Here is a 12,709-nt window from a genome sequence, read left to right on the forward strand (position 1 = left end):
TTGCTTTAATAATATAAATTAGAGCAGATATAAGCTTTTAAAAATAGGCAGAGTTACCAAGAACTCAGCTTATTGCTGGTAAGGCATGGCTTCTGAGCCTACTTTCCTTATCTGTGAAATGGGAGATCATGCAAGGTGACCCTTTAGACCTATTCTAAATATATTAACTCAGTCTTTCCCAAATGTGTTTCCATCATCAGTGTTTTTGCCATTTCTTTGTGCCACTATATTATGCTATCTTTTCTTTAAATTGATTCATTTTTTTAAAAAATTTTATTTATTTCAGAGAGAGAGGGAGCACAAGTGCAGGAAAGGGGCAGAGGGAGAGGAAAAGCAGATTCCCTGTTGAGCAGGGAGCCTGACAATGCGGGGCTCCATCCCAGGACCCTGGGACCATGACTGGAGCAGAAGGCAGCCACCCAACCAACTGAGCCATCCAGGCGCCCCTGTATTGATTCACTTTAACTTACATACTTATCCTCATCCAAAGCTGTAATATTTTCGAACACATGGGTTTGATATGCATGTTAAAATTATAGACAAAAATTAAGCTAGGTACCATCTAACATTTTATCTGATGCTTCCTTTTGGGAAACAATGTATCAAGTCATTGTTATCAAGACAGCCTGTTGAGAGGGTCAAAAACCACTGGAAAATATTCATCCAGGTTTATGTTACTTAGTAGGACTAGAATTAGAACTTTGGTCTTAGCCTAATTTATTCACCAAACAATTGCTTGATGGTGGTCCACCTGTCAGGGACTGCTCTGGCCTTAGGGATTTAAATAGTGAACAAGACATGAATAACACCTGCCCTTACACCTCCAACAGCCTCATGGGCAGATGGCCAAAACAAAACAAAATCAAATAGGTAAATGCAAGTGGTAAAAAATACTGTCAAGTTTATGTCTCCTTGTTACTTCCAATTGGTTTTGCTCTGTGCTAATGACTTACCATTGTCTTCTAAATAAACTTATTTAGTCCCAAGTGCCCTGGGGAGAAGAAGTCTTCCTGATGGTGTAGGACAGCTTTTAAATTTACTTTTCCCAAATAAAATCTTTAAAAAAAGAAGGAAAGGGGCATCTGGGTGTCTCAGAGGGTTAAGTATCTACCTTCAGCTCAGGTCCTGGGATCGAGCCCCACATTGGGCTCCCTGCTCAGCAGGGAGTTTTCTTGTCCCTCTCTCTCTGCTCATGCTCTCTGTCAAATGAATAAATAAAACCTTAAAAAAATAAATTTACTTATTCCCAGAAGCATCCAGAATGTAATTAGAATATACTCCCCTGATAGAACATAACCACTTCCCTTGGGGCACCTGCGTGGTTCAATGGGTTAAAGCCTCTGCCTTCAGCTCAGATCATGATCCCAGGGTCCTGAGATGGAGCCCCGCATGGGGCTCTCTGCTCTGCGGGGAGCCTGCTTCCTCCTTTCTCTCTGCCTGCCTCTCTGCCTACTTGTGATCTCTATCTGTCAAATAAATAAATAAAATCTTAAAAAAAAAAAAGTTCCAATTAAAAAAAAAAAAGTAAAGAATATAACAACTTCCCTACCATTCATTAACAACTTGCATCTATCTGTTCAGGACCTAAATGGATTATTTCTACAAATCCTCAGGCCACTTAGAGTAAGTAGCAAACATGCTGAGAAGAAATGTCTGAGAGGCAGTTTACAGCTTCATGTGGCGCTCTGATCGTGCACTTCAAAACCACAGGCCGTCCTTAATCTACAGATACATTCATAGGCGTGTGAAAGGATGGAAGTACAAAGACCAATCAGACGCTGTAAAAGCAAGAGATTGGCTACAACATGACTGTCCACCAATTAATTTACGGTATACCGTTCAGTGGAATATTGCATCATTGCTAAAAAGAGTAAAGTTGTTTGGGGCGCCTGTGGGGCTCAGGACACGATCCTGGAGTCCCAGACTCGAGCCCCACACCTAGTTCCCTGCTCAGCGGAGCATCTGCTTCTCCCTCTGTCCCTCCTGCTGCTTGTGTTCGCTCTCTCTCAAATAAATAAAAATCTTAAAAAAAAAAAAGCATGAAGTTGTTTATAAGTATCTTCCTGAGAATAGTAAGTTCATTTACAGACAGTTCATGTACAGACAGTACATTTAGTGTGCATTTTGAGGTGGAAAAAGGATACACATATAAGGGTCCTGGTGCCTCCAGTGAGCGTCCTGAGAACAGACAGCGGGTTTAATCCCAGTTCTACCCCTTACTCTCTGTATGATGTTGGGCAAGTCACTCCTCTGAGCCAGTTCCCTCAATGGAAGGATCCTAACAGTAGCTACCTCATGGGCCTGGAGTGAGGAGGAGTTAAAAATAAGTCAACATTTAGAACAGTGCCTAGGCCCACAGTGAGGGGAAGGGTGGGCTCCTGAGGCTCCCGTGAACCCTTTGCATTTTGTGTGGTATCTGTGTCTTAGCTCTTAACATAACACGACTCATTGTTACAGGAGAGGAATGATTTCGGGGTAAATAACCTGACTTTTCCCTCAAACCAAGTAAACGTTGTGTGTGGGTGTTAACCATCCCAACCCCTTCTGCTTCTTTACTCCGTAGGGTGGCCTGAGTGTATCTGGGAGGGGAGGGCTGCCCTGAGCTGAATCAGAGGGGTGTCTACAACCCCACACCCCAAAGAACAGCCTTCTGCACTCTTGTTCCACCCCGACTCTTCCTCTGCCGTGGTCAGGAATGACAAAGAGGGGAGTACATACAGCTCTGGAGAAGACATTTGATCTCATTCATTTGTTCCACAAATATTTACTGAGGACCCATTCTGCATTCGACTCAACGGAAAGCAGAGCCATCAAGGTCCCTGCTCTGTGATCTCCCGTTTTTAGAGGGGAGAGACAGAGGAGGGGATGTGACCAGATGACTGCAGAGAACACTGTTCTGAACAAACTGGGTCGTTGTCTGAGAGAGGGACCTGTGGGAGGGTAAGCTGGATAGGGTGGCCCAGGGTCAGAGGGAGAGGTCTCTCTGAGGGGTGGAGGCTTGAACTGGGTTCGAAATACTGATAATCAGAGAGCTGTATGAAGACAGGTGAAGACGTGAAGGAAGAGTGGACTGGGCAGAATGAACCAGAATTGTAAAACACAGAATACAGAAAAGCAAGGTTGAGGTGGTTAGAGTCTGATTAGCAGGGGCACGGTTAACTGGACAAATCTTATTAGTCTTCTTGGATGTAGGAAGCACAAAGATCACCATGTGTACATGGCAAAGGCTTTGTGGTCAAAGGTAACCCTTGGTTTTGTGAATGGGGCCGAGCTGGTCGGTCTTTTCTCAGGCTAGGGTGTCCTAGTCACACCACCTTTCTCAGATCCTCCTGCAGAGAAACCACAGGCTTTCATGACCTCATTCTTCAAAACCAAACATTCAAATTCCATTTAAAAAAAAATAGATTTTATTTATTTACTTGAGAGAGAGAGAGAGAGTGAGTGAGAGAAAGAGCAAGGGGAATGGGAGAGGGAGAAGCAGACTCCCCACGGAGCAGGGAGCCCGATATGGGACTCGACCCTGCGACTCCAGGATCATGACCCAAGCCTAAGGTAGACGCCCAACTGATGGAGCCACCCAGACACCCCCCAAATTCCCTTTGAGTAGGGCCCACAAATGACCACAGTGCCATGAAACAGAAACCAGAGCTGACAACACAAAAGACATTTTGGAAGCAATAGACAGCGTTTGTGTCCTAACTCTGGCCATTTGTTATCTGAGAGACCTAGAGCAGATCTTTCCACATTTCTGGAACTGTGTTTCCTGAAGATTCTGGAGAACACATGTGCACGAATCTCAGTGAAATTTCTTTATCTATCCTTCAATTTCTCGCTGGGCAAGTGACAAGATGTATTTATTGCTGGTGTGCCAGTGAACTGCTTAGAATTCAATGGCATGGCAGACAGAAGGCTGCCGGCAAATGCTCTGTCAGCTGAAGCAACACTGAGACACACTGCTCAGGTAGGAGGATTTGCTCCACACAGCCTTTTCCACACACGAGGAGGGCGTTAGGAGCTCTGCTTCCCAGAAGCTGATGCTGTGGGTGTCTGAGGGGCTGAGACTTGCCGGAAGAGAGGACGGCAGATAAAGGTGTAACTGAGTGAAAAAAAATCCTACTGCATGACCTTCACGTTTTTATTAGCTCTCTCTGTTTAAAAGATTTTGTTTATTTATTTGAGACACAGAGAGAGAGAGAGGCACAAACAGAGGGAGCAGCGGCAGGCAGAGGAAGAGGGAGAAGCAGACTCCCCACAGAGTAGGGGACCCGATATGGCGCTTAATCCCAGGACCCTGGGATCATGATCCCAGCCAAAGGGAGACGCTTAACCCTTGGAGCCACCCAGGCGCCCTTTTATCAGCTCTCTTGTCCTGGTTCACCAGAGAGACTACGACTAGAGAAAGGATAGAGGATTCAGACCTCTAGGTTTCCCACTTATATTTCCTTGTCTCTGAGGGACCGATCCCAGGAACATGAACCATGGCTACAGACAGCTTTGGGAAGAACAAATCCAGGTAAAGGCTGATTGCCCATCGTCTGCCACAGCCCCTGCTGGGCAGTGGTTTTAAACTCAGTGAGCAAATGCGTGGTGGTGCCTGCAAGAGAGAAACCGTCCCCCTGGAGACCGGCGGGGAGGAAATGGTGAGAGAGGAGCAGGAAACACTGAGTGAGACACAGATGAAGTGAGGGGTGGGGGAAAAAAGAGAGAGTGAAAATTCGTTCAGAAAGGCCACTTTATTGATGGAGAAGAAACTGAAAGGAGCTCTCCACAGCCCTCCCTCACTCACTTCAGTGGCTTCACGGGGCGTCTGAGACCGGCGTGGGCAGGCCTGTTGCCACACGGGCTGGGCCGAGGGGCCAGCTCCGTGCCGCCTGCCCACGTCAGGCGGCCACATACAAACACATCACAGCTCATGAAGACTTGCAAATGCACCTCAGAATTCCCCAAATGGTTCCAGACATTTTTTTTTATATTGTACAAAATATGGTAAGTAGGAAAGATCAGCTGTGCTGTTGACACCTGCGGGACGTCCTTTTAGGATTACCGTCCCTGAAACATTATTTTTTATTGCAGTGAAACCTCTAGAAGGTAGAGCTGTACAAAAAAAAAACAACAAAAAAAAAAAAACCCCAAAAACAAAAAATCTAAACAATTTTAAGAAGAGCAGCAACTTAACACTGCTTTAGTTCATTTAAATTTTCTTTCTCAAAAATACATTCCTAAATATACAAACTATACAATCTTGTCATTTTAATGCTGGTTTTCGTTTTTTTTTTGTTTTTGTTTTTGTTTTTTTAATAATAATAGAACCCAAACTAAAAAAAAAAAAAAAAGTCTGTTCGTCTTCCAACCGACGAGAGCGCTAGAGGGATTGTGACTCAGTACCTTCATATAACACCACATAAATAACTTTAGCCACAGTCTACGTTCACAGCGTGGTCAGTGGAACAAAGGAAATACTTTTCTGGCGACTAGACATCGTCTGCAGAGAGCGTCGGGATATTCATCCGAGGCTGCGTGAAAAATGCCATCTTCTCTCTGCAAAAGAGACCAGCCCTTCAGAGCAGGGTTTTCAACCTCATTTTATGGGTATTAAAAAAAGAAACAAAAAAAACTTTATTTATTTGACAGACAGAGATCACAAGCAGGCAGAGAGGCAGGCAGAGAGAGGAAGGGAAGCAGGCTCCCTGCTGAGCAGAAAGCCCTATGCGGGGGCTCGATCCCAGGACCCCGAGACCATGACCTGAGCTGAAGGCTGAGGCTTAACCCACTGAGCCACCCAGGTGCCCCATCACTTTATGGATATCACAGGCAGGCTCTCTCTTAGTTGCAGGGGTTGTCCTGGGCATTGTAGGAGGTTTAGCAGCATCCCTGGCCTCCAGCCACTTGGTGCCAGTAGCAGCCACAACCCCCCACCCCTCCCTGCCTTTCTTCCAGTTGTGACAACAAAAAAAGGTCCCCAGACACTGCTAAATGTCCCCGTGGTGCCCAGTCACCCGTGGCTGAGAACCACTAGTTTAGGGACATTAGTAGGACCAGCCCTCTTCAGTTCAAATCACGGGCCTGAGTTTGAAAGGGCCCTCGGGCCACCTGCAGTGTTCATTTGTTTGTTTTAGATTCCCAATTGGTTAAATATTAAGAGGTGTCCAAATACAGTTAAACAAATGACAGTATATTTTAAATGTTTCTATTCCAGAAAGGCACGTTTCCTTTTTTTTTTTTTTTTGGAGCACATATAAAACCACGAGTGCCTTATCTAGGAGGATATCATGAGTCTAAATGCAAGGGCCGCTGTGAATGGCAGGCCCTGGCCAAATGGCATTTGGGGCCCTCTTGAGATGTGCCTAGATCCAGGTGGGCAGAGGCAGAGTCAGGGAGGCCCGGCCAAAGCACCTGTCACCCCCAGGCTTATTTATCCTTCAGCCAATCCTCCGTAATTACCAGTGATGGGAACGATCAAAGGAAAGCCTGGAGCAGGTGGCTCACGGGTTCAACAAGAGGGTCTAACCAATTAGCTCAAGCTGTGTGGGGACTGATAAAGACAGCTGAGGGAGAGCACCACGTGCTCCCAGATCGCCAGGGGCGGTGTGGCAGAGGGCGCACATCTGTTACAGGGAGCGCTAATGCTCTGCTGGTGGAGGGAGCACAAGCCGGGGCTGGGCAGACGGAGGCTGGGGAGGCTGCGTGTGAAAGGGCAAGGTGGGCAGGCTGGGGGCCCACCTGCTTACCTGAAAGACTGCACTTCCGGGGGCTCCTTACAGCTCTGGCCTCGAAGCCTGTGCACATCCTTGGCGGCTGCCCGCATCATCTTGTCTGTCTGGAGCTCACCCTTGTGCTCTCCTCGGTCCATCTGTAGGGCAAAGCAAGTGGGGCTGTAAAGTAGTACAGAGTCCTCAGGGCCTCTAGAAAGGGGTCAGCCAATGACAACTTCCTAGCACGAATGAGGAGTCTACTGTAGACAAAAAGAGGGTCACAGAATGGGCTCGCCCACTCCTTCCTGTTCCACAGCAGGATCTTCTGTTCAGAATGGTGAGGAGACACGATCCCACTGTCCGTCACGGTGGACAGGTTTTTAGGGCCAGGGAACTGACTATCTGTGTGGTAAGGAGATGAGGGCTGCCTAATGAGGGGTGTGCTACCTTTCTAATCCTCAGGGCCATAAAAAGGTACATTTTATAATTACTTCTATATTATAGATGCGGAAATGGAGGCTCAGGCAGGTTAAGAAATTTCTTTAATTTCAAACCACTAAGAAGTGGCAGAAATCCAATTCCAATCATTCAGCTGCACTCAAGGGCTCTAGGGACGCTGCACCCCTTCTTTCTTTTTTTTTTTTTTTTTAAGATTTTATTTATTTATTTGACAGAGAGAAATCACAAGTAAGCAGAAAGGCAGACAGAGAGAGAGGGAAGCAGGCTCCCTGCTGAGCAGAGAGCCCGATGCAGGACTCGACCCCAGGACCCTGAGATCATGACCCGAGCCGAAGGCAGCAGCTTAACCCACTGAGCCACCCAGGTGCCCCTGCACCCCTTCTTTCTTTCTTTCTTTTTTTTTTTTTTAAAGATTTTATTTATTTATTTGACAGACAGAGATCACAAGTAGGCAGAGAGGCAGGCAGAGAGAGAGGAGGAAGCAGGCTCCCTGCTGAGCAGAGAGCCCGATGTGGGACTCGATCCCAGGACCCTGAGATCATGACCTGAGCCGAAGGCAGCGGCTTAACCCACTGAGCCACCCAGGTGCCCCTGCACCCCTTCTTTCTAATGCAAACCCCTGTACGCACTTTTGAGAATAAACCACAAAGAGCCTTAAAATACCCATGTACCACATACTTGAAAACACTGCAATGAAGATGGAATTTTGGTCAATGAAGTCATGATTTTTTTTTTTTTTAGATTTATTTATTTGAGAGATAGGAGAGAGAGAGAGAGAGAGAGAGAATCCCCAAGCAGGCTCCTCACTGAGCACGGGGCCCGATGCGGGTCTCAATCCCAGGCCCCCGAGATCACACCCTGAGCTGAAATCAGCTGCTCCAGGGAAGCCATCATTTAAATGGTTCTTTAATGGGAGGTCACTCTCCTCTCTCTCTCTCTCTCAGTCAAATAAATAAATAAAATCTTAAAAAAAAAAAAATAGGAGGTCACTCTCAGACAGTCATGGATATCCTATTCTTTTGCTATTTGAGAGATCCGGTTTCCTCCCTCTCCTCTCTCCCTCCCTCCCTGCTTCCCTTCCTCTTTCTTTTCTTTTTCTTTCTTTCTCTTTGACTTTACCTATTGTAAGGATATGGCATATAAGTAATAAAGTAGAAACAAATAAACCTTTCTGGAACTCCTGAATTACCAGAGTCCATTTGAAGCCCCCAGGTGGGTCCAGACCTCAGGGGCCCACCACCCCTTTCCTACACTAAGGCATTCTCACCTGCACCAAGAGCTGGGACTTCAGCTAGTGGCACTCCCAACAACCCAGGCAGGTGCCCTCTGTAAGGTACTTTGTTTGGCTGCAGAGAAAACTAGCAAGGGTCATTCCTGCCCTGGGGGACAGTCCAGGAGTGGCAGAGATCTTATACGGGAGTTGAAAATGGCGCCTGTGTATTGACCCTGTGTTGCAGCTTTTTCAGGACGGGTTGGGACCTGTCAGCTCACAAGCCCTCTGGTGCCAACGTCAAATTTTTAAGGCTCTAAATATCCTATTGCTCTAAATATAGCTCAAAAATGTAAATTTTTTTTTTTTTAAAGTCATTTAGAAACTGCCAGCTTTGCAGACCCCATAAAGTTGTACCCATCATCCGCTAGCCATAGATAAGATAAACCTCAGGGCCATCAAGGACTGGAAGCCGCCCTCTGGAGCTCTCTGACCCAGACAGTCCTGTGCTGCTGAGGACCAGGTCTAGACGCTACATGCTCCCCATCCCCTGCCCTCCTCTCCTCTAGGTGGCGGCCCAGAGCCCTCACCTTTGGGAGTTCTCCTGCTGGGAGGGACCTCCTCCAGGTGCAAACGTGTTATCTTTGGAGATAGTACTCTGTGCAACCGCTGGAGCAGACGCTGGGGCAGGTCAGTGCTCTGTATCTACTCTATCCAGGTGTGTGCCCCATCACAGATTAGGTCCCCAGGAAGTGTGACTAATAGGCCTTGCACAGACATGGAAATACAGCAAGAGGGCCTGCAGCCAGGTTGAGAGTTAAAAAAGGGATGCCTGGATCCCTCTGCTGATAGGAATAAGAGGCCCTGGGAACACTCTTCGGTGTGCCCTGGGTTTGGAGGCCCTGTCTGAAGCTCTGGCCTCCCGTCCCTGCAGCCCGGGGCCGCCCCCAGGGCAGACCGGGCTGCCCCCTTTGCCTCTTGCGAGGCTCTCACCCGCTTCTCCAGCATCCTCAGCAGCAGGCGAAAACGGTCATCCTCACGCAACCACTGTGGCAACTCCTTCTCCCCGTGGCTCTTGGCTTGTTCAAGCTGCTCCTTGAGCTCCTTCAGCACTGAGATCTCCTGAGTCAGCTGACTGTGCCACGTCCTGGTGGCCTGCAGGTCCAGCTCGAGGTCCAGCGACGTGCGGATCAGGCGCTCGGCGCGCAGGGATTTGACCGATGAAGGCTGCGGGGGAAGCGAGAGCTTTGACTGGTTATTAGAAGGCTGGATCCCATGAGCCCCAACAACCTGCCGCCTTAAACCTCAAATACCTCCCTATTGTTCATTCGAAGGCTTCTATTCCACAGAAATGGGGTTCGCCCTCCCCCAGAGCCTGCCTTGATTTCTCCCACGTCCACGGCTTATGTTTAGTGAGCATTTTTATGTCCCAAGCATGGGGTTGGTGGCAAAGCTGAGGCTGTAGCCCAGGCAGTTGGCCCCAGACCGCACCCACTCACTCCCCACACTGCCCGGTTTCCCGGCTCTCAGTGCCCTCAACGTTCACACTCAGTAAATGGGCTCTTGTCATGATCGTGCTTTGAAGTTGCCTCTCAGTACAGATCTGCCCTCCCTTGAGGGGTGACGTCATGTCTTCCTGACTTTATGTTCCCCTAATGGACATCTGTTGTTTCTGCTTGTCTAGCACCCGCTCCCCTGGTCTGACAGTAACCACCACAGTGATCATCTTCCCTTGGGAATCCACTCCTCTGGTGGTTCTCAGGGGACTCCAGGGACAGGAATGTGACCCGAACCTGGACAGTCAGAACCTCAGTGACCGCTTCAGGGTGAGTTTGTTGTCTAAACCCAGCCAATAACCTGCAATTCTGGCACCTTTGCTGAGCTCCTTGGAAAAAAAGAGTCTTTACACAGAGGTCAAGAAGCCAGCAAGATATAAATCTGGAACTGATCATGGCCATCTTTCCCACCATCTGGGGTGACCCTTTTTAAGAATTAAGCTATCTGCGGGGAGCAGGGCCATGAGATGGGGACTGAAGCTTGACAGTCTCAACAAAGGCTCAGTTCATGCCTGAAGGTAGTCCAGCATCCTGGGGTTTCCCATTTAATGAGCCAGTAAATTCCCTCTTGTATTTTCAAGCTATATTTGAGTTCTTCAGTTATCTGTACATAAACAATCCTGAGTAATACAACCACTTATTCTCCTTCTTGATCAAAAAATTCTGTAATGATTACAGAATAACTATATGATTGAGGGAGGCAGAATTCTCAGTTGGCCTGGAGTTTCCCACTCCCAACATACATGCTCGTAGAATGCCCTCCTCTTCAGTGTTCGGGGCAGGTGGTCTGTGAATATCATGGGATAGCATGCCCGTGATTAAGTAATTCATCAGTTGACTCTGAGTTAAAAAGAGAGATGTTCCTGGGTGGGCCTGACCCAATACAATGAGCCCCGAAATGGTGAACTGGGCCCTTCTTGGAAACAGGTCTCCTGCTGGCCTTGAAGACACAATCTGTACTGTGGAAAGGACCACATGGCAAGGGCCCAAGAATGACCTCTGGGTCCTGTGAGCAGCCCCAAGCCTGAAGCTAGTAAGAAAACACAAGGCGAGGGAGTCTGCCAGCTGAGGGAGGCTGGGAATGAAACCTTCCCTACTCACACTTACACAGGACGATGCAGTCAGTCAGCACCTAGATGTGAGGCTGCTGAGACCCTGAGCGGAGGCTCCAGCTAACCTAGGCCTGAACTCCTGACCTGTGGAAACTATGAGATACTGAATTTGTAGTATTTTAAGGTGCTAAGTTTGCTGTGACTTGTTATGCAGCAACAGAGAACAAACACAAGGGCTGATACAAGGATTTGGGACATGGTACAGAAGACACTACTGTGAGAGCTGCCCTCAGTCAAGGCAGCCAGCACACTTGTGGGACCATGAAGCAACTCAGTGCGGAAGTTCTGTAATGCCCTTCCAGGGAGAGCCCTGTCTAGTCTGTACTCGTAAGTGAGCACGGTCAGGAAATCCAGCTGAGGGATCTCTGCAACTCAAGTTCTCAAAGGAACAAGTGAAGGTGCTTTGTTCTGACTGACATCCACTCCCGGAAACTTGCCCGGACAGGCCGAAGCAGAGACTAAGCTCAGGCATGGAGTGGAAGAAGAACTTAGCGCCCAAGCACCCAGGCCCAGCCTCCGGACTCTCCTGTGTCTCAGATCACAGGGCCTGAAGGAAATGCAGGCTCAGATCCATCTGTCAAGGGCTCCCTCTATCAAGTCTTCCCCTTGGCTAAGAGGAAGAAGAAGGGAAGAAGGGTGAACTGTGAGGGCCTGTCTTGACAGGGAGTTGTAGGCAATGGAGGGGGAGCAAGCAGGTGCTTCCAGAGGCATTTCTCCTGGAGCGGATCATGAAACACTTGTTCTAGAATCTTCCAAGGGGCTTATTATAATGCAGTTTCCAGGACCCCACCCCTACTGCCTGAATGAGACTGTCTGGGAGTGTGGCCTGAGAAATGCGCATTGTTAGTAACCTCCCCAGAAGACTCCCCGTGCTCTTGAGACTGCAGCACCAGCTACAGCAGATGGGGGTGGAAAAGGGGAACCCAGGCTGGCAGTGGGCCAGCCCCTACCACTGGAGGCCAGGTCCATATTCCTGGGCAGCCAGCCATGTGCACCCTCTTCTGGGTGGCTTCCTTTCTCCTGCACTCTCTAGTTCCAAAGACTGGGGGGCACAGTGGTGACACACAAAGGACCTACTCCTGGTTGGCAGGAGTCTGCTGTTGGCAGCCAGTCTGTGGGAGGTCTGTGGGAGGAGCCCTTCCCTGACTGGGGCCGCTGGCACTTTCTCCCTGCGCCTTCTTTTTGTTTTGCTCTCTCTACTTTCTGACATTCCAACTCCTGTTTCTTCGAGTTCTGCAAACTCCCCAGAACTGCCGGGAAGTCTGTCTATACTGACAGCCCAGAGTGGGAAGGGCCCGTGTGCATCTCTGCAGCTCTGACTTGCAACCAAGTGTGCATATCAGGAGTCAGTCCTTTGCCTAACATGGTCCCAGCCTGATCTCTGAGCCAAGACCCATCAGGCAAGGGGAGATTTCTCTACAAAGGCAGCTTGTGGCCTCTTCCCAGTGCTTTTCCAGCTGGACTGAGAAGCCCGTTTGCACCTCCCCGCTTCTGGCTTGGAGGTGTCCAGCTTCTCTGCCAGCAGGGTGGGCTGTCAGAACATTTGCTCAGTCAGCTGCATGACGCGCTGGGCAGAGTCATGCAAGAGGCAGCTTCCACCAGCCTGGGACACCCTGAGTTGGTTAGTTCTTTATGACTTTGATTTCTACTCTGGAAGACAAGGATAAGTATGCACACTCT

General features: G+C 48.6%; 1 protein-coding gene across 3 annotated transcripts in view; it reads right to left on the minus strand.

The window, feature by feature from the left end:
• Window positions 1-4,714: 4,714 nt before the first annotated feature.
• WWC1 (WW and C2 domain containing 1) overlaps window positions 4,715-12,709 on the minus strand; it is a 152,177-nt gene continuing 144,182 nt past the window's right edge. For 2 of the 3 annotated variants that reach the window (XM_045075626.1, XM_045075628.1), the window contains 3 exons: window positions 9,355-9,606; window positions 6,729-6,850; window positions 4,715-5,538 (listed from right to left, as the gene is read on the minus strand). In XM_045075626.1, coding sequence (XP_044931561.1) covers window positions 5,472-5,538; window positions 6,729-6,850; window positions 9,355-9,606 — 441 coding nt within the window. In that variant the 3' untranslated portion in view covers window positions 4,715-5,471. The remainder of the gene's footprint in view (window positions 5,539-6,728; window positions 6,851-9,354; window positions 9,607-12,709) is intronic. The other variant, XM_045075627.1, reaches the window with a different exon arrangement.

This window comes from Mustela putorius, unplaced genomic scaffold, assembly GCF_011764305.1.
Source record: "Mustela putorius furo isolate JIRA1106 unplaced genomic scaffold, ASM1176430v1.1 tig00000145_pilon_pilon_pilon, whole genome shotgun sequence".
Lineage (NCBI taxonomy): Eukaryota > Metazoa > Chordata > Mammalia > Carnivora > Mustelidae > Mustela > Mustela putorius.